General features: G+C 45.1%; 1 protein-coding gene across 3 annotated transcripts; it reads left to right on the forward strand.

The window, feature by feature from the left end:
• The first annotated feature begins 1,246 nt into the window (after nucleotides 1–1,246).
• On the forward strand, nucleotides 1,247–23,373 carry xpnpep2 (X-prolyl aminopeptidase (aminopeptidase P) 2, membrane-bound). 3 transcript variants are annotated; one of them, XM_049028428.1, is made up of 23 exons: nucleotides 1,247–1,306; nucleotides 13,032–13,110; nucleotides 13,343–13,740; nucleotides 14,429–14,484; nucleotides 14,575–14,685; nucleotides 14,778–14,841; nucleotides 15,123–15,227; nucleotides 16,854–16,940; nucleotides 17,198–17,341; nucleotides 17,604–17,705; nucleotides 17,945–18,026; nucleotides 18,199–18,400; nucleotides 18,716–18,805; nucleotides 19,646–19,755; nucleotides 20,000–20,077; nucleotides 20,168–20,239; nucleotides 20,410–20,470; nucleotides 20,557–20,626; nucleotides 20,775–20,879; nucleotides 21,207–21,266; nucleotides 21,481–21,557; nucleotides 21,803–21,892; nucleotides 22,797–23,373. In XM_049028428.1, the coding sequence occupies exons 3-23, from the start codon at nucleotides 13,695–13,697 to the stop codon at nucleotides 22,995–22,997; spliced, it is 2,013 nt and encodes a 670-aa protein (XP_048884385.1). In that variant the 5' UTR covers nucleotides 1,247–1,306; nucleotides 13,032–13,110; nucleotides 13,343–13,694; the 3' UTR covers nucleotides 22,998–23,373. The 3 variants fall into 3 exon arrangements, with proteins under 3 accessions (XP_048884385.1, XP_048884386.1, XP_048884387.1); XM_049028429.1 differs by lacking the exon at nucleotides 1,247–1,306 and adding an exon at nucleotides 1,321–1,418; XM_049028430.1 differs by lacking the exons at nucleotides 1,247–1,306; nucleotides 13,032–13,110 and having other exon boundaries at nucleotides 13,129–13,740.
• The last annotated feature ends 1,984 nt before the right edge of the window (nucleotides 23,374–25,357 follow it).

Consider the following 25,357-nt stretch of genomic DNA (forward strand, 5'->3'; position numbering starts at 1 on the left):
CCGCATTCATCCACGGTTCAGCTTTCAGCAGTAGCCTTTGTTTAATGGCGCTGTCAGCAGAGCCATCATTTCTTGGGAGTTGCTCGGTTCTACATGTAGATTAAATGAAATTCTTTGGTGCACAATGTCTGTGCACAGTATGGTCTTCTCCCGGTATTCAGTATTTTGTAGATTTTTCAAGAAACATTCGCATTGGAATCAGTACCATGGTCCATGAAAAATTTATTGTAGGGTTGTAAATTTTTTACTATCCGTTTTAGAATACCTCTCATTACATTCTGTGGACTCCATGAAGACTCCATCGAATGCTTCTCAAGCTTCTCCATCAACCGTGAACCTCTGCTTGAAGTGATAGACGCTTTCAAACGTGCATATACGTATGTATACGTGCACTTCGGAATTGCAGTATCTGATCTCTTGCTTTCCTGTGCTTCTGATGATCCTCTATATTAGGGAGTTCTATATTAGGGAAGCGTGAGTAATAATGATTATAGTCCTACATTTATTATTTATCTCTTCAGCAGTCATTTTCACTCAATGACATTTAAATAGCTTATATCCGTAAATAGCTGGGTATGTAGTTACCGCTCCAGCTGCTAAGAAAAGTACCTGGAAACCCTTCAGTTTAATGCTTCCAACTTTTCCCGAGTATGATTTCCATAATGAGTAATGATTACCATAACACTCCCGTCGCTTGTATTAGAATTTCAAAGGGAATACCAGGACAAGGCCTCAGCCCTGCTTGAACCATAGTGAGCATTAGCTACATGTTTGACAGCCTCCTGTGTTAACGCTGTAAGGTCTCTGATTTATTAAGGTTAACACTGAAGCTAGATTATAAGAATGTGCCAGTCCGCCTTTCCATCCTGTCTGTCTGTTTCGCCTGTCGTTCAGTACTAACCCCACTGGGAGGGCAGAATAGACTTCTTGCAGCCTTGCTAGCACCATGATCAGTGTAAACCCTGGCCAGGCTACCTAGTTCTTGGCAAATGCTCCAATTAGAATCAGTTAATTGTGACGACAAAGGACCCATCACGGTTTGATCTCATTCGTTGTGGTGGCTTTGGCTCCACCCCCCACCCCCCCCAAAATGCACAAACACACCCAGACATTACTCATACTCATCTCCAGTGCTACTCTGACATCTCTTGTGTCACATGCAAAAACAAGTAGCTGCCTAGCGCAATTTAGGAGGCTTGATTTTACTTCCAATCGACCTTGGCTGAGTTCCAGAAATGAAGAGACGGCAAACAGAGGAGAGCCTGAGTTTTCCCTGAAGCTTATCGATCCAGCTGGAGTCCAAAAGGTGAGTCTGAGTCCCACAGCTGTGCAGAAACCCAGGCACCACGCTTGACTCCGCGAAGCAGAGTCATAGCATCAGCGTCTCTTGCTTCCTAAATGTGATCTTCTCAAAGTTGGTAAGTTGACTGTATTTGAATCTATCCAATCCTGGAGATGTGAGGCATCCACTTTGTACCCTTAGCAGCCCAGCGTCAGGTAACAGCGATGACACACTAAGGTACTGGACATGCTAACAATACCTACACACTGAACTACTAAGCCGCTTGCCAGAAGCATTCATACCTTGTGGCATTAGCAGAGCGACTGCAACTCCAAAGAGTGGACCACAGTGATCTGGAGGTTCGGTTATTAAGCAACTAAGCATTAGGATGACCTGGTCAAAGTGATTCTTGATGCCAGAAATGGTGGTTCCAGCATCTGAGAAACATCCATTGTCCTGGAATGTTAATGCGCTACAGGATATAGAGTTTATAGAGTGATGAATGAAAAGCCCTTAAAAACGTCCCGTGGTAACTGTACTACAGAAGTCCTGCGGTAGAACTACCACGCAAGTATGTGTTCATGTGGTGTTTCTTCCTGTGTGACTGGGGGTACTCCTGTACTATTTTCCTGTGGTACTCTGTGGTTTGTATGGCATGCTGGGACATTTTAGCACAGCTTGTTTGTGGTATTTTTGTGGTAAGCCTGTGGTTTCATGTGCACGTTCTGTGGTATTTTCCCATGGTAATGCTGCCCTCTTTTTATTACTTCTCCACTTTTTTACGTCTGTGTTCTTTACTTCTTGTGGTATCAACATGAAGTAAAATAACATTTGTTGTAAAACGGGGACTCCGTGTGTGTGTGAGTGTGTGCGCCCTGCCGTGTGTTGGCGACTGTCCAGAGTTGGTTCCTGCCTGTTCCTCTTTTTCCCGGGATAGGCACGCCCCCCCCCCCCCCCCCCCCTCGCAACCCCAGTTGGGATTAAGCGGTTACGGTGATGGAAGGATGGTTGTAAAACGGGGAACAGTTATCTAAAACATCACATATATTATATCTAATTTAATCTTTAGTTAAATGTATCGCATTATTTCCCAGCAGCCTGCAAGCTTTTGAGAGCTTGTTGGTTTGTTTGTTTGTTTGTTGCTTACTTGCAGCCTCCCGCAGAATGCATTCCTCTAGACTGGGACACTGCTGCCTACAGTATTTGGAAAAATACAAAGGATAACCACAAGAGTTCCGCATGTGATATTTGCAAAACCACACACCTGTGATATTACCACAAGCCTGCGCCGCATGATGTAGAATTTCGATGACATCAGGGCAGGTTTCATGCAGTATTTCTTAACTGTCACAGGAATAATGCAGGACATTTCTGTAAGGGAACATCAGGTCAAAGGCATCTCTGTAGCTGAAAACACAATGTGACTGAGAAAGGTCAAAGAATGGCTAGGCAAAAGCTAGCAGGATACGGGTGCAAAAATAGCTCAGCTGGTCAGGTGTTCAGAAGGGCTTTGGTGAATGTACAGCTCGTCTACCCTCAAATGCAGGTAAAAGTGTGTCCCTCTCAGCACTCTCTGTGTGTAGATAATTAGGTAGCCATTAATTGTAGTTTATATTTCTGCTTTTTATAGATTTTTTTTTGGAACAAATCGCACAACAGCACGAGTAATAGACCAAAGCTTCTTCGAGGAGTTTACAAATTGTTCGTTCAGAGGTCTTTCAGTGTTTAAGCATCGCAAATTTTGCGATAAATTGCCTGTGTCCTTTACTGGAAAATGTAGGATAATTTATGAATGGTTGCATGTTTAATAATAAATACCAGTGTCTTTTTTTCGCAGCCTGGTCATTTCCAGTAAGCCTGCTGTTTAGCTTCCTCTACGAACTCCTCCAGACAGAAAGCGAGCAATTGTTAGCAATTTTTGCTCCTGGGCCCATCTGCAGTGGTCTCCATGGTGATGTTTGAGGTGTACTCTAAAATCAAGAAGCACCCCAACAGGGTACACATAGTTCGTTTCTGCACAGTGAAGGCTGTGGAGCAGCTTCTTTGTGTTGTATCTTTGTCTGCCTGCACTGCCATGAAAAAGGAAGATGGGGGGGGGGGGGGGGACTTTTTTCAGTGGACGGCTTTTCAGTACATTATCATCAGGGTTACAAGGATTCCAAGTTACTTTCTGCTGCTTCTCTATCCGTTTACCTACAGAATGTGGGAAAGCCTGTATAATTGAATGGCCCAGAGCTTAATACCAGTAGGATTTCCGGAGTAAAAGCAGTCATTAGCTTAGTTTCCTCCACACCTACACCAAGTCTACCTTGGTGGTTGCACCTGCAGCAGATCTCCTGCGGTCTGTTTGTAAAGAACGAGTCACCTGGAAGACATTAGTCCATGGGAGACCCTCAAGGTAAGGCACCAGGTGGTGAGCAAATGGTACCAGCTGCCGTTTCTCACCTACCTGTCGAGAACACAAATGTTATAGGGACCGAGCTCCTGTTGTGGGAGTCTTGATGCATTTTGCTTTGGCCCAGTGTGGTTTGTTTGTGTCAACAAGCATTCAGCTGGTCAAGGGGCACAGAGACGGCAGTGTGCCAGGGGACGGCTGATCCTTTAAATGTGGTCCGGTTTCAGATGGGCATGGTTTCCGTGAGTCTCCTCAGAGGACCAATCTGACTGTGGGCCTGCGGGCAAGGTGGTAGGTGGGGGAGGAAGGAGGGATGAGCATCAGAAGGAGGATGTGCATAGGAGATAGGAATGGAGAAGATGGAGGGATGATAAATAATAAAATAGGAGGATGGCAGGGTGCGTGTACTGACCGTTTAATTAGCAGAAGCTTCTCAAGGTCAAAGGCAGGCACACATAATTCTGGAAGGTTCTGGAATGTTTGCTCTTACTCCAAACCCCTCTGCACATCTGAAGCTCTTTATACAGTAAGTGCAGTATAATGTAGCGGTCGACAACAGGCAGAAGGACCGAAAGAGAAGTAACGTGACGAGAAGAGCCGGGGGCACAACATGCCACGCACCGAGGCAGATCTAAGCACACCCCCATGGGGGGTGCACTTCACCCCGCCCGTAAATTTGGCAGCAGGATTAGCATGCGTGACAAACACATCTGGATTCGTGCTCCTAAACGTGTGGCAATCATTTGCAAGGTATGGAAATGCTATTCTTCAAAGCTCACGATGGTGATGTAGCCCAGGGATTGGTCACGCTGGCATTTCCAGCCACCTATAACGCCACGTCACTAGTAATCTGCTGAATATCTACGGCACCTTTGGATTTAGCTGTTCTGCTCAACCGAGGTCAACTTCAAGTTCACTAGTAGGACACATTTGTTTTGAGTAACTTCACCTTTGATCAGTTGTCTTCTTTCTGATGTGTGCTCCCCAAAGGCACATTTAAAATGAAAATATATTTCTTAAAGCTATGTTGCTTTGTTAAAACCGGAAAATAGAAAATATAATTAGCCAATTCATTATATAATGTACTATACACAGACTCTTAAAAGAAAACTGCAAACAGTTAGCAGGTTGCTTCCCATATCTTCGTATTAAAGGACTGTAATGAAATATTTAATTGAGTGTATTTCTCTATTAGGATGGAAAAATGTGACATTTCCGCTGTTCCTGTAATATGCCTTTTCTTTCTGTAATACCCAGTGTTATAACATGCTGTTAGATGGGCATGGTTTCGGTCACTGCTGTCTCTCTGGGTCCGACTCCTACTCAGAGGACCCCCAGTGGTGGAATCACCAGGCTGGCTGCTGTTAGGTTTACGAAAGCCTGGCTCTGTTACAGTTAGAGTTAGACTGCTGTCTCTCTGGGTCCGACTCCCTCTCAGAGGACCCCCAGTAGTGGGATTGGCAGGCTGGCTGCAGTTAGCTTTATGAGAAACTGGCTCTGTTATGGTTAAGGCTTTCTGCCTTGTCCTTTTCATGCTGAGATTACAGCTCCAACGTCTTACCCAAAGTGACACTTTTGCTATGATGGGCTTCTTCACAACCTGACACCACATTAATCCGAGATTCCAGAAGGCCACAGCGTTGGGTTGTCATCCTCCTGATGTTCATCATCCTTCTATACTTCCTTATTCACATCTCAGTCTTAGGAATGACTGTGGAACATGAATGTAATGTGATCTTGTGGGAAGTCATTCGTCATCAGGCAGAGGAAGTTTGTGATCTTTGCAGTAGCGCCTTGGCATCTCCCATAGCCGTGAACACTCACACCGACTGTGCACCATCCTGGTGTCACGTCGTCAATGAGGCACACAGGCTCCTTGTAACCCCACATTCTGACCTTATATAATAAGACTGTCCATCCAGCAGTCATGTTGACAGTGGGCCAGTATTTTTGACATATTGCTGAAGGATGTGCACTTGGTTTCTGTTTTAACCCTTTGATTCATGTAGATCACTTCAGCAAAGATCAATTCAACATTATAATTGAGAAACAAAATAAATTTCATTGATGATAGACCATACAGGTTTGACGTCTACTTCTCTGGTCCCTTTATAACGTTATACTGCAAACGTTGTACATGTGAGCATGACTCACCTAGATGAAAGATGAAATATGACAACTTTTAATATGTGTGCGTACTAGGTGGAGGGACAGTGAAAGGTGTTGGCACAGGAGTGCAGGGTGCCGTAGATCGCGAGTCTAATAATAGCCTGGTGTCACCTGAGTCTTGGAAGGAGATCTTCCAGGGGTCAGGCAGCCTGTGTGCCAGACATAGTGCCACCCTGTAGCTATGCAGGTCACCTGTGCCCCAGCAAGGTAGCCAATCACGACGACGCAAGATCAGTGCCAAGCGAAAATGAATTTGAATTTATGATCATTGAGTGGGTGTGTTTCGAGTTTAAAAAATATGCTTTAACCCCTCATGAACTATGCATTTTATATTTTTCTCTCTGCCTTCCAAACATTTATCCTGGACAGTCTTGCATGGGGCCTGGAGCCTATCCCAGGTGCACTCTGGTCAGTCCATTGCAGACATTTGGTATTTTTTAGTAATATAATCGAACTAGAAAACAAGCATTTTTTTGCACTGTTTTTAAATTTTTTTGGCCATTCGTACAAAACTAATGCAATACAAATTCATTCACTCTTCACACAAATTTCACAACTAAGTCAGCATAAGAATTAAATTAGAAGAATTAAAGTATATTCACACCAATCATGTGGTCATGGATTTAGTCAGCCATTCTGGTACATGCTGTCCTGCAGGGCACGGTGCGTGGGTGTGCTTGCAGCACCGTGGTGGGATTCTCTATTCTACTGCGACGTCCTGCACGATTAATTGGCAACTTTCCAGCAGCTAATTAAAATTCCCAGTGATCGCAGCTGTACAGGAACATAAATATGTTCAATGTGCAGACTGGGGAGCGGATGTTGCCACTGGTTGGTAATAAATGAGTGACACCTGCCAGAAAGTGAAGAAATGGGAAGATCCCGGGGAGGCGGCACTTATGAGAACAGCAGGATCTCTAACCTCTATTTGTCTTCCGTTATTTCCCACTTTAACACCCTGATTTCCTGTTTACTTGTCTGGATATTTGGCTTTGTTCTTTAACTTTTTAAAGGTTAAGAAATATTGAATTCTGCAGAGGACTGTGGAAGGTTGCTATAGCATGCAGCTGTTTTGTTCCCTATTTTGAGATCAATGCTTACCTTCGCTCCCCCTCACTCTATTAAAGTGTTCTGTTCTTGCATGTAAAATTCAAAACTGAACACAGCCACTTCCAAGAAGCAATTTGTTTCCTGCTTCAGCTGGCTGCCTTCCGCCTGATTGAAACATTTCAGAACTTATTGCACGCTGGCTGCAGCCTGATTGGACTTAGTCTTGCTGTTAGTCATTATGATTGTGGTGGGTAGCACAGCAGGTTTTCTCCGGAAGGTCATGGGTTCAAATCTCCTCGTTGGTAATTTAATCATATCACCGAAGGACCTTAGGCTCCTCATCCCCAACTGTTCCTATGGCGCTGGACGCTGACTGACCCCAAAAGTTTCTCTGAACTGTACATACATGTATATCTGTCAATAGCATTTCAGTATTTGCAGAAACTACCCCACAGATAAGAATATAGTACCTATACTGTACTGTATAAATAAGAAGTCTGAACGAGTTACATTGCAGAATGTTACATTCTTAAATACTTCATTAACTACTATTCATAATTATAAGCATAATTCTCAATTTAATCTTAAAAGTATAGTGCTTTTTATTTGAGTGGTATCTTGTTCCTCCTGATCCCTAACCTTTGACCCCTGACCTTTTTCTCTTGGATTTTATGTCCCTCTGAATATGGACCTTGTGATGGTATGTGCATCCATCCATCAATTTTCCAAACCGCTTATCCTACTGGGTCGTGGGGGGTCCGGAGCCTATCCCGGAAGCAATGGGCACGAGGCAGGGAACAACCCTGGATGGGGGGCCAGCCCATCGCAGGGCACACTCACACACCATTCACTCACACACGCACACCTATGGGCAATTTAGCAACTCCAATTAGCCTCAGCATGTTTTTGGACTGTGGGGGGAAACCGGACTATACCTGCTAATATTTTCAGATTAAAATGACTAAATAAGCCGGCCATGCACTTTTTCTCCGTGTTTATTGATGGTCCACATGTCCCCACAGTTGCTGTTGATGTGGAAAGTTGGTTGGAAGAGACTGAAGCCCAGGAATGGGAGAGGCTGGCTTTCCCGCTCAGCTGTGGCCAAGAGCCTCTGCTTGGCTGCTTATTGAGGCTGGGATTCTACGCAGTATCTGCCTAATGGGTAGCTATCATTTAACACACATATGCAAACACGGAGAAAAAAAAATCAAGACATCCTCTGTTTATGGGATGTGTGTATTTATGGATTGCAGAAATGGGAGGTTGGGGGGAACAACCAGTCCTTGAGTACGTCTGTAATACTGGGGCACAGAGGAATAGTAGTTATAGCCCATCAGTATAATGACCGTTCCTTGTCATCGTACATATGATGTAAGCACCCTGAGGCAACTTATAGAGCACTATCAACCAGAACCGACCCATGTGTTTGCTGACAGAGGTACAGAGGCAAATAAAAGTCACAAACAGTTGAAATGTTGTATGTAAGATAGAAGAACTTCCTTGGAAGATGCTTTGGACTCATCAAATACTGTTGCTGAGTATTGAAAGAGTATTAAGAGACTTTACATTTTATTCATACACAGGAGGGTGATATGAGTGAGTACAGAATTATAAACTGACATGAAGTCCTTCGTCCACCCGACTGAGAACTGGTTCCCTATTATCTGCTAGTCCCTCACTGAATTATGGATTGTTTCTTTGTGGTCCTCTTTGGGATTTTTTTTTTTTTTTCATTATCGGTGGCAAAATGGTTCTGATGTTAGCTGTGATTGCTTCATCTGAAATGCATCCACCTGATTTCCCAATTCCGGTTATCGCAGGCAGATTTTGGAGGCGAAATCTAGCCTGTTCCACGTACGGGGAACACGATGTGTTGATGTTAGCCGAGGAGGAAGAGACAGATGAGAATGGAATGAGAAACTTCCAGAATTTGTCTCTGAGCAGCATTGCTTCCTAAGCCGGGATCATCGATCATGCAGGAGTATGACGCCGGGTTTGACACAGGACGGGCTCCTGCATTGTCCTTGGTCCGGCTACCGGCCCGTGTCACCTTAACAGCATCTGAGTCACAGGCCCGGCTCATCTGTCTCTGTGACGGCCCTGAGTCGCCGCTCTGTTCCGCATGGCCTGCGCCGTGACGTGAAGCTTTATGTATTCCTCTGCCCTGCTGTCTGTGGTGCAAACACAGAAATGGCCGAAAGGCCAGTCACACTGGTATCAAAACAGCCTTCTGTCCAGCTCTCTGCTTTGTACGCTTTAAGCTGTTTACTCTGTCTTGCATTCAAAGTAAGGCTTTGGTGAAATACTTGTGGGCCAGTCAAGTAATAGGTGACATATAAATGATGTTTCAGGGCTCCTCTTGGTAAATCTGGGGTAACTTGTGCAGATGAGAGGTTTTGTATATGTACCTGTGTCTGCCTTTGTGTGTATATGTACCTATGTGTGTCTTGCTTGGTGTATGTACCTGTGCCTTTGTGTGTGTATGTACCTGTGTGTGTCTTTGTGTGTGTATGTACCTGTATGTGCCTTTGTGGGTGTGTGTACCTGTGTGTGCCTTTATGTATGTACCTGTATGTGCCTTTGTGTGTGTATGTACCTGTGTGCACCTATGTATGTGTATGCACCCGTGTGTGACTTTGTGTGTGTGTATGTTTATTTAAGTATGCATGTGTAAATGACTAACTGGGACTGTGTGCGTGTTCTTCTGAGAGGGCAGGTTGAGTCCACATTTCCTGGCAAGGGGGCAGGTCCGGGGTCAAGCCCCCCGTCGCTAGCAGGCCGCCCTGCTCCCAGTGAGAGCGTGTCACTCACACACTGCCCACACATCCCACTCTCTCTTGTCCAGTCTTGCTCCTGATTCTCCTTTCCTTTTTTCCCTTCAGGACAGCACAGTCAGTCCTCAGTGGGAGAGACGACCATTCCTGGTTATGCATAGAGGACAGAGCAGTTGAAGCGCAGTTGAATTACTTATCGTTTCACATCATGTATTCAAAGTTAAAATATTTTGATATCTTCAAGATGTTGGTCTTGTGTTCACAGCTTATGACATGTGTGCAATCAGCTCTTTATTTTTCCAGGGATACACAATCAGATGCACAGACCTGACCTACACCTTGCAGGCTTAAAATAGACCCTCAACCCAAAGGAAATCAAATCAAATTTATCGTGAACACATTAGCCAGACTGCCATTAACATTGTAAGGCAATTAAAACACAAAAAATGGCTAACGTGCTACCATGATGAAGATGAATTGCTGTAATCGAGGGGGGGGTGACTCATACTTTGCTGGAGCTAAAACTAAAAATTGGCACATTTTTTGAAAATTACTAGAAGTGACCTGAAATGGGTGGTGGGTCAATGCCATTGGGATCGGCAGCAATGCACTACGTGACTGTGATCACAGAGTCTCTTAGGTAACTCTGGCACCTCCACTGCCACAGCGTCCATGTCCCTCAGACAACAGGCTGCATTTTGGAGCCACCCAGCCAAGCAGAGGTGGGGGTTAGGGAATCTGAGAGAGCAGTAAGAAGTACCAACGAAAGTTGTACCCTTACAGTCCTCAAGGAGAACTGCTGTTACCCCTGAAACCTTAAAGTGGACATGAAGCACTAGATGTAGTTGGCATAATTTACAAGATGGATTCCACTCTGACATTTCTTATAGGTTTAACACTGTAAGTGAAACTGGGTTCAGTAATCTAAGGTATATATTTTTCTAACACGTGTAGCTCCATTTTGTCCCAGCATTGAATGTCTCATCATGAGGTCGGTTGGCTTGGAAATCCGACATTAGTTCACATTAGCTGACGAGAGATATCACTGACAGACACCGACTCAATGGAAAATAAGGGAGGCCAAAGTAAAAAAACAATGCGGGGGGGTGGGGGGGGTCACTTCTGTATTACCCCAAGTTAGCAACTTCACAAAACCGGACTGTATGGAACATTTCTCTGTCCGATTTTACATGCTAAGTATGTATCGTTAGCTGGGGTTAGAATTCCTGCTGCTGACAGGCAGCTCCAGGGTCTTCAGTACGGAATTTGCGTAGGAAAGCATGGACACTTCCCAGGCGTCTCTCTCGCAGCATTTGGTACGTGCAGGCCAGCGTTATACAGAGAAGTTCCCCAAGCGGGTGGCCCACATTAACCTCCTGACAGCAGGTCTGCATTTCAGTGCACTGACCACACATACACAAGGTGGTGTTCCCCACCTTCTCCACAACCTGGAGAACCAATGGCTGCTCCTCTGAACAAACTTGAGTTTTTGCTCCGTCTCTTTTCCTCACTGGCTCGAATGCATAATAGAATACAGGTATACTCTGGGAACATAATAGAATACAGGTATACTCTGGGAAAATAATGGAATACAGGTATACTCTGGGAAAATAATAGAATACAAGTATACTTTGGGAAAATATAGGAATACAGGTATACTCTGGGAAAATAATAGAATACAGGTATACTCTGGGAAAGTAATAGAAGACAAACAAGTGCATATGACTTGGGGTAATCCTAGCTTCCTTTCCTGATGTACGGGTGACGGGTGGGGGTTGTGCTTATTTTCATGGTTTCTTTAGTCAGTATCAGACTCTCAACATGCAAACAAACCAGCCCCGTCCCCCTCAGCCCACAATGAATTGACCTCCTCTAGCACATTAGCCCCTAGCAACCCCAGGCCCAGGGATCATTAGCAGCGGCTGCTGCTAACCTAGCAAAGAGGCAGACCCTGTTGCCACGGCTACTGTTTTAAATCTATATGGTGAGACAGAATTCAGGTTGAAATTGGATGAACAATGACCCACACTTTTCCTTAGCCATATATATTATCTAAGTGTCTGTCAAAGTTTAAATGCATCCCTTGATTGTATCTTTCATTGTCAACACTTTCTATTAATTAATGTAATTATGTTCACAGAAGTACTACTTTTTAACCATAGTTTTAAAATAACAAAATAAATTAGTTTGGATAAAACCATTGTATAACTGTATAAAACAGAATAAATAAAAGTAAATGCAGGTAGTTTGAAGTTGTGGCATCACATCACTGTAATGATGAACAATGTCCCTAATTGCCTCTGTGGATCAAAGCAAATGAATGAATGTGAAAGCAAGGTTTTGCGAGAGATAGTGCTTTGAATTTCCATGTGCAATGCAACTGATTTGTGAATGTGCTAGTCTCTATCTCCCCCTAGTGTTTTCTTCTGGTGGTGCAATACCTAGAGCCATTAACTAATTAATGAATTAGGTGATCAGAGTTCATTGTTGACACACCGCAGCACACAGTACACAACAACGAAATGTGTCCTCTGCATTTAACCCATATGTGACTATGTGACATAGCAGGGGGGCAGCAAATTCAGCGCCAGGGGAGCAGTGCTTGGGGGCGGTACCTTGCTTAGGGTACCTCAGTGGTGTCTTGCTGGTCGGGGATTCGAACCAGCAGTCTTCTGTGATTGTGTTTTTTTTTTTTTAATCCTCTTGTTCCATTATTAACAGCAGGCACAAAAGACAACTATATTATCCATCCATCCATTTTCCAAACCGCTTATCCTACTGGGTCGCGGGGGGTCCGGAGCCTATCCCGGAAACAATGGGCAAGGAGGCAGGGAACAACCCAGGATGGGGGGCCAGCCCATCGCAGATATTATATTATATTATATTATGACAATAATGTTTAATGTAATAATGTAATGTAATAATGTTTCATATTTTTTAATATATAGAAAGAGAGACTTGTTAATAAGCAAACACGGTATTGTTAACATAATGAATGCATGTATTACATTATAGCAATGAAATGTAATAAATGTTGTGAATTATATGAGGTGAATTTGGGGGGTTTTGCTCATGATGCTTTCATTTGGTGGTGCTCTGTCGAATGCCTGTTATTCAGTAGCTGTGGTAGCACTAAAGCTTTCCTTTGTGGCAAGAAGTGCCCTCGCTTTTATCTTAACAGTCTCTTCTATTCTTTGTGAGGGGATGTACTTCCATATTCAAGTGGAAGTACAGGTTCGCATGTTTAATATTGTCATAAGCTACATGATCTGTTGATTGTACTATTGACAGTAATTCTAGTTACTCTGTACATCTTGTTAAATGATTGTATATGTTCTGATAGTTAACAAACCATTTGCAGATGCTGGCTAAACATTAACAGCAGTTTATGCAGCCAAGTTAATCCTATTGGTTCCTGTGCTACAAGCAACTGAGGAAAGGTAAAATTTTATGACTTTGTGACTTTGTAACGGAGATGCCTGTTTGCTCTTCTAATGTTCTGCTGTCGTAATGGTCCAGAATGAGATTTAGAAACATAAACTTATTAGAGAGCCAAGTCCCATGTAGATCTGCTACTGGACTCTTGAGTTTGGTACAGTACTCAACCAGAATCACTTCAGTATATCATGTTTAGACAATATCTGTGTGTGTCTGCATTTGTGTACGTTCCAGAGAGAGCAGTTGGGGGTAGATGTTTGACATGCCCTCTCTGATGTCTGCGAGAACTACCCAGAGGACTCTCTCTGCCCACTTGCAGAAATGGAAGCCAAAGCTAAAAAGATGTCTTGACTACACAGCAGGAGACAGTTTTGTGGCCACCTGTCTGCCACAGGGACTGTCGCTTTCAATGTTTCTCTTCAGGATCTGAGCTTTATTGCAGAACCTTGGAATTCCACCCCTTGAACCTGTAGCACGTGATCGCAGTCAGAGTGTCTGATAAAGTAGGAGGCTGGTGCGCTGTGAAGGAGAAGCAAGCGCGCAGTCGACCTGGGCCAGGTGTTTGTGAGCTGACTCCTCATACACCATGTTTGTGTCCAGTTGGGTTCTGTTGGCTGTCCTTGTCGTGGGAGGTAAGCTCATATTAAATCATTCCTTCAAGGGCAAGGAGAATTATCCACTACAGTTGGTATATACTGCATGTTTTCAGGCATTATTCTGAGAGAAGACAGACAAATGTGAAATAATGTTAAAGGTGCAGGTTTATTGCTGTTTTCCATGTGGATATTCACATTGTAATAACATTCATGTATGCCATTGTACATACATATTCGTTTTTGTGTTAGATGTGGAATAAGCAGTTGCATTAGCTGATACTCAACTCATAAGCTACTCCAGGCAGACAAGGACATAGACGCAGAACTGTGGATACAGTATATGTGTAGACATAGTATATATGTAGATATAATCTAAATTAAATTTGCATGGCAAACTAATGTGTGATACAAGGACAGGTTCTGGAAGTCGGTGTTATTTGTTGTAGTGTATTATAGAAATAAAGATCTACAAAACTGACAGAAGCGAACAGGATGCTGCTGGCAGCTTGGAAAACAATTCGTTTAGTGGGACAAAAGAGAGAAAAACAAACAAGGAATAGGTGTATTGAATCAATGCATCATACTCAGTCAACTGACTCCCCTTTCCAGGATGGCCAGAACCCCTCACCCATTTCACATGATAGAAGGAAGTAACTCACTGTTGACACTGGAGTAGAGTAAAATGGCAGCTTTCCTTTGAGTTTTTCCCACAATGTCTTTGCAGGAACCTGGAGTTTTGTCCTCCGCCAAGATGAGAGGAACTGCACCGCCGACCCACCGGTAGGACGGCCACACCTCACAGATGCTGCAGGTCTGTCTTCCACAGCTACGGCGTTTGTGTTCTGAGTCTCCGTTCCTTCTGTGTTTCAGTACATCCCCCCCACAGCCATCAACAGCACCCTACGGCTCATTGCTCTACGGCAGACCATGGCTCCGCTCAACATCCACGCCTACATCATCCCTGGCACCGACGCCCATCTGGTAAGTCCTGCCGTCGCTCTCCATCCCGATCCACATTCGCATGACCTTATTCTGTAAGCCAGCAAGGGTAACACCTCCTCCCTCCACTACAGAGTGAATATATCGCCCCACGCGATGCTCGGAGGGCCTGGATGACGGGCTTCACTGGGTCTGCTGGTATGTCCTGCCATCTATCCTCATGTATCTACTCTGCTGTTGGCCGTGTGTCTTGTTCTCCTCAAGCCCTAATGGACCTTAAGCATCCAACTGGAGAACAGCAAAGGGACTATAACCATCCTAGATAGACTTATTCATCATTACTAACTAACCATCTTGGAAGGACCTCTTCACCTTTACTGACATCTAACTGCACGCATCCTGGAAGGACTTGGTTGCTGGGCACATTAAACCCTTTGAAGGAGGCTGTGATTGGCTGAGGCCCTCTCTCCCCTCCCCAGGCACAGCGGTGGTGACCCAGACGCAGGCGGTATTGTGGACTGATAGTCGGTACTGGGTGCAGGCTGAGCGACAGATGGACTGCAACTGGGAGCTGGTGAGAGACTGTGAGTGGACCCTACTGGAGAGCCTTGTTCTTAAATGAGGGTTTCTGATCTGTAAATGACAGTCTTTCACATACATCATTGACTGATATTGCAAACAAGGGTGCGATGGTATGACAGTATAGATGATGACATCATAACATGTTAATATCCATGAGGTCCACAAATATGTGTATAGAGTGACCCCCCTGCCAATTACGGAAGTCACGTTCCAGACCCATCAGCGATAGGTGTAAATCCGCAATATAGAAAGAGCATATAAACATTTCTGTATTGTTTAATTCTTAAAATACCCCTCCCACGTGCTGAAAACACATGTAAAGTTAATAAAACAGTTTATAAACACATATGATGTGTGGGGCTAAGGATATGAATGACATTATAATAATTATAATTTGTAATGTATATGTGTAAGTGCATGTGTGAGTGAATGGTGTGTGAGTGTGCCCTGCAATGGGCTGGCCCCCCATCCTGGGTTGTTCCCTGCCTCGTGCCCATTGCTTCCGGGATAAGCTCCGGACCCCAGTATGATAAGCGGGTTGGAAAATGGATGAATGTATATGTATATATATGGATATATACTCACACTGCAGTGAATTGTGATGCGTCAGGGAAAAGTCTGTGATATAGTGGGGGCGCAATAGCTGAACCGCGATATAATGGGGGCGCGATAGCTGAACCGCGATATAACGGGGGCGCGATAGCTGAACCGCGATATAATGGGGGCGCGAAAGCTGAACTGCGACATAACGGGGGCGCAATAGTTGAACCGCGATATAACGGCGAGTGATAGCTGAACCGCGATATAACAGGGGCGCGATAGCTGAACCGCGATATAACGGCGAGTGATAGCTGAACCGCGATATAACAGGGGCGCGATAGCTGAACCGCGACATAACGGGGGCGCGATAGCTGAACCGCGATATAATGGGGGCGCGATAGCTGAACCGCAATATTATCGGGGGATCACTGTAAAGTACCATTAATGCATGAAATATCCATTACATATAATGCGCCCTTTTCAGATTAATTCAGATTTTATCTCTCAAGCTGTGGCTATATGCTGTAATTTTCCTAGTACATGTGCAGGTACGACACTGTCCCCTAGCAGTACACAGCATCCTTTGGGTACTTGGCTAGCTAATACAATCCGAAGGTGTCGGCACGTTCTGAGGCAACACAGGGTGCGAGTAACTGGAAAGGAACCTGAACCATGCCACTGACGCCTGCTGTGCATGTCACGATTGGACAAAACCTACAAATACAACACATTTCATGCAACTAGACAAATTAATAAGAGTTAAATAAGATAAATGTTTACTGAGTGGCAGTTTAGATTTTAGTGGGGAGGGGGTTAAACAGTGATCAATTAAGATATGCAGGATTGGGATATACCGATATATTGTGAATTTCTCATATCGTCGCAGCCTTAATTGCAAATGTGTTGCTTCTTCATCATTGTCATGTTTCATTACGGCCTAAAATAATTTGTCATGATATATTGCCATGAAAAAGTATTTATGTGAAGAGCAATGGAAATCCTTAATGGAATTTAATATTCTTCTGAACTCTCCTTTCCGGAAGCCTCTGTTGTTCATACCTAAGCTAGGTCCTCCCACTGTTACACAGCATCGACAAACAGTATCACAAACTGGCTGATCCGGGAGGTTCCAGAGGGCATGGAGATCGGCTTTGACCCCTTTCTTTTCTCCGTTGGTGAGTGACAGCGGGAGACACTTTACATTAACTAACATGATTCAGTTGCTTGGCACTTGCCTTGATCTGTCCCGGATTGGCCGGCATCCGTACACTTTATCAGGTTGGGGTTTCTCTGTCAAGTAAGTAAGACAAGTGCAGGGTCTTAATTGATATACTAGACTCTTTCACACAAATGTCTTCATGTATTTATGATGGCGGCTAATTTCTTCTCTGACCATTTACAATCTCCTTCTGATTCACCACACTGGCTGCAGACACGTTTGAGGCCTTTAACAGTAAGCTGACCTCAGCCAACCGATCCTTCATGTCCCTCCCTGACAACTTGGTGGACAAAGTGTGGGCCGACCGTCCCCCACTTCCCCCCGAAAACCTCTTCCGCCTCCCAGACAACATCATCGGTGTGTGTCGCTAATCCTGTTCCCAGACCTATGGCCACATAAACCTGCAAACTATAGGGGACAAGAAGAGGAACCTAAACAGTATAATTAGATCTTTGTATAGTTTTTGTTTGTTGTTATCATTGCTGATAAAGGATTAAACCCCCTTCATTTGAGAGCATAGACATGAAGGCACTATCAAACTCATCATAACTCTGTTTGCAACAAGGGCCCTTATCATTCTGTCTATTTGTCCTGCCCTTTGGAACACCATCTGGTCCAGAGAGAACCTGGCAGGAGAAAGTGCAGGATATCCGGCGGCAGATGTGGGACAATCCCTACAAGCCGACGGCCATCCTGCTGTCTGCGCTGGACGAGACGGCCTGTAAGAGCTGGACACACCTGTTGACACCCCCTTGCACACCTGGCAGCTGTTTAGACTGACAAACATCTGGGAACATCTGCGGCACCAGAACATTGTAGTATCTCTAAAAGCGACGGTCCAGCGTAGTCCAGTATAGTTGTCTACACATCTGTCTGTTTCTAATGAGATTCTTGATATTCAGAAGTGAGTGAAGACAAGTAACCAGTGTAGAGTCATCTTTCATAGTCAATGTGTTCCAGGGCTCTTCAACCTGCGTGGTAATGACATCCCCTACAACCCCTTCTTCTACTCCTACACCCTGCTGACCCAGGAGCACATCTGGCAAGTGGAAGGCGCCATATCACATGGGCCGCGTGACAACACGGCCCTGATGGCTGATGAACACCTTCCACTCTTCCTCACGGCAATTTTCATGTCATCCCACGCATCTTTTTCTTGCTCTCTCTCGGTTTCCATCTCGCTGCGATTTTCCTTCTGTCCTTCTTAAACTCAGGCTGTTTGTACACAACCAGCGAGTGACAGAGGAGCTGAAAGCCTACCTGAATGCATCATGCCAGGGTTCCCTCTGCATACAGCTGCCAGGCTATGACCACGTGCGCGATGAGCTTCGGCGCTACATGGAGCAGCCTGGCGTGAGAGTGTGGATCGGCACTGAGTTCACCACCCGCGGCCTGTCTGAGATCATCAGCCCAAAGGTGAATCACCTCTTCCTGATCCGGGAAAGACAGACCCTCCCAGGTGCAAATAGGTGTTATTGACAGAGGCTGATTTCTTCAAACATGCTGGAAACAAAATGCAAATATAATTCATGAGCCTTTCTGTCATTAGATAGTAGATAGATCACCATCCCCATGCTATTGACTGTGTTATTTAGCTTCCTTACTGCAATGGAAAAACAAACAAATGAAGTTTAACTAGTCCACTGACTTAGCAGGGTTGCCATGGTTAAGCACTCGCATAATGTGATGCAGTAGATACGTTGAAATTCAGCCTCATCTCACTGTCCTCAGGAGAAGCTGCTGACCAGCACCTACTCCCCAGTGCTCATCGCCAAAGCGGTGAAGGACGAGACGGAGCAGCGGGTGCTGAGACAGGCTCACGTAGGGATGGCCGCCGCCACAGCTGCCGGCACCACGATTCCGTCGGCCCGCCGTTAAAACACACTTTATGGCACTTTTTATGGATCTGGAGCTATTAGTGCCTTTGGAGCTGCTTAGTATGGTGCAATAAAAACCGCTCAGGAGGGGGACTTATGGACTGAACCACTGAACTGTCTGGGCCATCATCACTTCAGGGTAGTTTGTCCTGATTTGTATTGTAAGCCTGTCACATTAATATCTACATCAAACCATTGTTTGCACACAGAGGTGGGGGGGGGGGAATAGCGTCTGTCTTCCTTCACTTGTTTCCAGCAGGTAGCGGTTATTCTAGAGCAGTGTTTCCCAACCCGGTCCCCCAGGGGACCCCCAGACGGTCCACGTTTCTGCTCTCTCCCACTCCCCCAGGAACAGAAAATTTGGGCTGTCTGGCAGGGAGCTGGGAGGGAGCAAAAACATGGACTGTCTGGGGGTCCCCCTGGACCGGGTTGGGAAACACTCTTCTAGAGACTTTGGGGGTCTTTGGCGAAATGGGGCCCTGCAACATACCCTCCTCCTAATGGTATAATTTACCACCATTACTGTAGCGTGAACCCTAAGTTAATACCAACAAAGAGAATTTAATAAATACAAGTCCTTTATTAACACATTCATGAAAAACAAAATACAAAAAAAGCATATTTGTCATTGCTATGTCCTACATAATTCTTTGCCCCCCAAGAGCCCCCACCCAGCTCGGGGCCCCAGACAATTGCCTGCTTTGCCTGTCCTGTAGCTATTCCTCTGCTAACAGTTAATATTATCCTGGGCTGCTGTGTCACGGTCTCCATACCTGTCCTGCAGGTGAGGGACGCAGTCGCTGTCATCCAGCTGTTGACCCGGCTGGAGAAGACTGTCCCCGAGGGGCAGGAGACAGAAGTGACCGCCGCCCACTTTGTGGACGAGTGTCGCAGGTGAAGAAAGTTCATCATGTGAAATACCAGCCTGTGGATGCAGAGAGACAGACCTTAACGCCCCTGTAGGGTTTATGGTTTGTAGAGGGATCTCAAACTGCCACAGAGACACCAGCAAAGCCTCTGGGACAAACCCGCTTCATACACCCATAAGGCAGACAGAGAGACAGACGTCTCTCCCATAAGATCCGGATCCATCCCCTGGCCCTGCCATTTCTCACTTATGGTGTCCTTCCCATTTCAGCAAGCAGAACTTCAGCAAGGGACCCAGCTTTGAAACCATATCGGCCAGTGGACCCAACGCTGCCCTGGCCCACTACAGGTATGGGCCTCCTCCTGATGTCCTTCTGCTGGGCCTGGGCTGCATCCACTCGAGTAGTTGAGCTGAGCTCTTTGCTGATGTGTCCCCCAGTCCCACCAACGAAACCTGCCGCAAGCTGACCGTGAATGAGATGTATCTCCTTGACTCAGGTGGCCAGTATCTGTGAGTGCTGCATGATCCTATCAAGTATCGGTGCATTTCACGAGAGAGATCAATGGGTTCCTTATAAACTTTTGAAACTAAAAATCATCAATAGAGGCAGGTCTTCGATACTGATCCCATGCGGATGTAAGTTTCTACTCAGATTCCTGTGTGTCTACCACCCTTTTCAGAGATGGGACGACTGACATCACTCGGACTGTGCACTGGGGTACTCCCACTGACTTTCAGAAGGTGAGCTTCAGGAAACCAGAACCTGGCATTATGGGTAAGAATCCAGAAACCTCCACCTCTGATTCGGTTCTCCTTTACTTATCCAGGAGGCTTTTACACGTGTGCTGATGGGAAACATTGAGATATCGCGTACCATCTTTCCTACAGGTACCAGAGGTGAGTAAAACAGTCTTTGCAGGATCCCACAAAGTGTTTAAGTAGTTCATTAATGTTCCACAAGATGTCACTCTTCACTTACAAGCTCTCAAACAGTCTTTGACCCTGAGACCTTTCGATGTAGGAACATAAATATCTCTTTCTATAGGCATAAACATAGAGATGCTGGGACGCAGGGCATTATGGGAAGTTGGCCTCAACTACGGTCATGGCACCGGGCACGGCGTGGGGAACTATTTTGGTGTCCATGAATGTAAGACCATTTTTCTAATTCTGGAGTCATCTGTACTGTTGAGGTGTTTAACAATAGAATTTACTCTTTTGGTCTGTATTTACCTCACTCTTTTATCTGTCCACAGTGTTACCAAAATGCTGCTTATCATTGTCATTTCTCTTTATAATATGTATCAGATAGCCATGGGACTGTTTGTTCCTCTCCACCATTTTAGTTATTACGTTGGGAAAATTAACAAACAAGCGATTGTTTTAGTTCTCTTTTATTGTACGTGGTAGCCTTCAGTGAGGCTGACCCGGTAAGTGTCTTCATAATGGTCCATCGTCATAAATACCTCTCCCACAGGGCCCGTGGGATTCCAGAGCAATAACATCCCATTTACCAAGGGAATGTTCACCTCCATAGGTGAGGTAACCTCTGTAGAAGCTTGAACTCTGTTGCTCCATTACTAAAGTCAAATGTCACCGATTTCTTTACATCTATAGAACATGCAGGACATACAATGAAGGCTTTAAATATTAGTCAGTCAGGTATATTCTTATAGTACTGATATTTTTGTTTGTACATTTCATTGTTATCCTCCTGTTATCTTGGCTGATTTGGATTGTCTTTCATGCAGAGCCAGGATATTACCGAGAGAATGAGTTTGGAATAAGGATTGAAGATGTAGCAGTTGTGGTATCTGTCGAAACAAAGGTAGAGCGCCTGTCTCTTCTGCCAGCTTGATTTTAGTCGGCCTCTCCATGTGAGTTGCATGAGGAATGTTTATCAAGTCCATTGTTTAATAATTATGACTCTTGATGGAAGTGATCGAATGAGACAGAGAGGCTGATTTCTGAAACTACATCACGTGTGTCAGCTGATCAGAAGAGGAGCAGGGTGAGGAAGAGGAGGGGTACAGGGACACTAAATGGCCCATCTGTGTCCGCTTCCCTTGTCAGTATGGTGGGGGGTACCTGACCTTTGACACGGTGTCACTGGTGCCTTACGACAGGAAGCTGATTGACACTTCCCTTCTGAGCCCAGAACAGGTGAGAGCAAGTTGACTGTGACAGAAACCGGAATTGTTATAAATTCATGCAAGGATGATTTCACCAGTGAAGTGCAAACCCCCCACGCCACCAATAAACAGAGCTCCCATTTAGGGAATGCTTATCTCCCTCCCACAACACCCAGTTATGGTAGATGTCTGGACAAAACGAAACCACAGGTTACATCATGAGGTGCTGGCTTATGTAGCAGACTTACTTGGTAACTTGGTTATCAAGGCTCTTGTTTTAATCGTCACCTTTATTCATCCATCCATCCATCCATCAGCTTATCCTGGTCATGTTTACACATAGCGCCACAACAGTCACTGTTTCTTTTTGCCCTTGATTAGTGTTATTGTGCCGTTACTGCACCTCGTGCTATTTCCCATGCAATACCTTACAAAGACCCAGACTAACATGCACATACAGCACTGCTGTTCTGTTTGTCACACAGGCACAGAGCGTAATACATTTGCCTTTCGCCTGTTAACCTCTGAAAGGAGTTCTTCCAAACACAGTGGATGGATGAGGTTCCACTGTTACCATGTCCTGCAGACATCACCTCCAATTATAAACTTTGATTTTTGACTACCCATAGTGCACTTTAACAGATGCAGCGCAAACCAACTGAAATGCACATACTAGCTGGTTATAAGTACACAAACAGAATTTCTCTATAAAAGTGGTTCTCAGTCCTGTTCCTGCCCCCCCCCTCCCCCACAGTGCTTTCCAACCCACATTGTTACTAAAATTCCTCCCTGTAAAGTAGGAAAAATTGGATTATCTTGCACTGAAGAAGCTTCGGCTTTCCACCGCAGGCGTGTAGCAGCGTTTCTATACATGTTTGGATGGCTAAGCTAAATTTCTGAGACAGAGTTTGTCTTGTCTCCTGGTCCCCCCGCAGCTGAAATGGCTGGACGACCACTACAAGAAGATCCGTAGCGTGGTGGGACCCGAGCTGGAGCAGCAGGGCCTGCTCGAGGAGAAAGCGTGGCTCCTGAGGAACACAGAGCCCTTTCTGTCTGATGGTGCAGGTGCTGGGCTCTCGCTCCAGGCAGCACCAGTGCTGGTCTCCAGTGCCTTACTCCTGCTGCACCTCCTCTAAGGCCATGTGTGTGTGTGTGTGTGTGTGTGTGTGTGTGTTGGGAAGGATGGGAGGCACTTCGCAGCGTCACAGACGGGTACAGAGATGGCTCACACTGTCATTCATATGACTTTCCTTTGTGAACGTGGTTTTGCTTAATTGACTCTCAGTTTTGTGCAACTCACCAGTTTTCTTCCTAAGGGAAGGTGCCTAGCCAGCATAGATAGATCAACGTTAGCTGAGCATAGACAATGCGATGCCTCCGCCATGCTTTAGCGAAGGTGATGGGGTTTTTCCTGTAGCACTAGCATAAACAGTAGGATATGCGAGACACGTGTTGATGATTAACAAGCATTGCCTGACAGTGTGATGTTAATAAATGTATGGTGTCCGGTCAGCATTTCTTCTATTCTCTGGAGATATACAAATAGTTAATACTGCAAACTGCCTCAACACATTCCTTAACTACAACACACAAGCTGGGATAAATAATCCGATAAAAGAGCTGTTCTTCAGTGAATGTAACAAAAAACGCTTTGAGGAAGCAAAGCAGAGAACACAGACACGGAATACAGGGACTACAAACGAAAAAGGTTCCAAAGAAGATGGTAAAAGCATCATAGAAATGTGCTTCACGTCTCCAGTGCGTCTGGTAGTAGCAGTATGAGGATGAGGATGCACACTTTGAATGCTGGCACCCAGGGATTGTCTCTCGTCAGACCCGCGGGAGATGCCGCTGCGGAACACCCCCTTTGCGGTATGACAATCAGCGGTGTGACCATGTCCTCCATTGTCATGAAAATATCTTTTTTTTTATGCATCCGATATCTCCATCAGGATCAATGCATAAACGTTTGTCATTGGTAGATAGGAAATCAACACGAAAACATTGCTGTTAACAGGTCACCTCTTAATGATGCAGAATACATCTTCCTCCGTCATGTGTTTAATATTAATAAGGACCAGATACCTATGAAATAATCCATCCACCTGACCAGGAAAGAGATATGTAAGTATAAGGTGATGAAGGCCGATCTCAAATCGGACTTTGTTACTCGTTGTCGGTACCTATAGCAGGGTAAGCCCATCAGCTAATGCATGTAGGAGAGTATTTTTCCTTTTTTAACTGGTTACTAGGTACATTGCTACTACTTCATTGGTAATATTTTCTTGAGCTAACTAGCTAACCATATACGTAAGTTTGTGCATGTCTGTGTGCTTAGCAATGCCTACGAACACCTGATGTTATTCTGGCTAAAGTACTGGGCTCTGTCTGAAGGTTCATTTTGAAAACACCCACCACTGTGTTAAGTAAGGCATGATGCAAGACAAACTGCATGAAATATTAGATACTGCCCAAGCATACTACTATCAAACATTTTGCTTAAATACAACCAAGCCACCACTTTAATTCAAAAGCAGTTCGCTGCCAAGACCATAAGCCTGCTGTTACTTTGAAATTACCAGCTGCTGAGCCCAAAGTCCATTCTTCATGTACAAACATTTAAGCCAAATGCATAGTAACCATGGTATAAACGGCTTAATACTCCCAAGCTGTGCATTTCATAAAAGCAGGACTGCAGAGGCAAAGACAAGTGAATATAAATTCAGACATTATTTTATTAATTTTGCACCATTACATTACATGCGTCAGACTAACCCACTGTGTTACCTCCCCTATCGTGTCCTGTAATTATCCTGCCCTGGTTGTCTGCATGTGTTCCACCTGTGTTTTACCCTTTATATCTCAGGCCGTCTTTGGTGTGTTTGCTGACAGTGTCGTTGTAGTGGTCATATTGTCATTGCTGGCAGCGGTGTCCATGTCTTACTTGTAAGCTCTGTTGTTATACTGTAGTCTGCCTCATGTGTTGTCCAGTAAACCCCATGGATTCACACCTACATCCTGCTCTCGATTACCCGTGCCTGGGGGTACCTTGTGACAACATGTAAATATTTAGCTGCATTATTGGTAAAGGCTGAAGTATTTACTGTTTATAGTTTTGAGAGCTCGGGGTCTGCCTCTTGGGCCTGCCACAACCCCACGAAGTCAAGTCCATTGTTGAGTTTCCAGGAACCTCAGTTGCTGTGGCCAATGCTGGTCATCAGGTCTTGCTGCTGATGTAACTCAGGGGGGAGGTTGCTGTCTGCAGGTTCTGGGTCCAACTTGGCATCCCCAGTGCTTGGGAGTCTCAGGACACCCTGGCCACTGCTCTCTGGTGCTGCTCTACTCTATACTGGACTCTTGCAGGGTCTGTGGGTTAAGGCATCTGCATCGCCATGGAGCCAGCCTGCCCAGTACTGGTACGTGAAATGGTTTAGCTAGAGTGCCTCAAGAGAGCGGACTTGGTTCTTTGGCACCTGGAAGTTGTCAGAGAACTTGC

Source organism: Brienomyrus brachyistius, chromosome 10 (assembly GCF_023856365.1).
Source record: "Brienomyrus brachyistius isolate T26 chromosome 10, BBRACH_0.4, whole genome shotgun sequence".
Lineage (NCBI taxonomy): Eukaryota > Metazoa > Chordata > Actinopteri > Osteoglossiformes > Mormyridae > Brienomyrus > Brienomyrus brachyistius.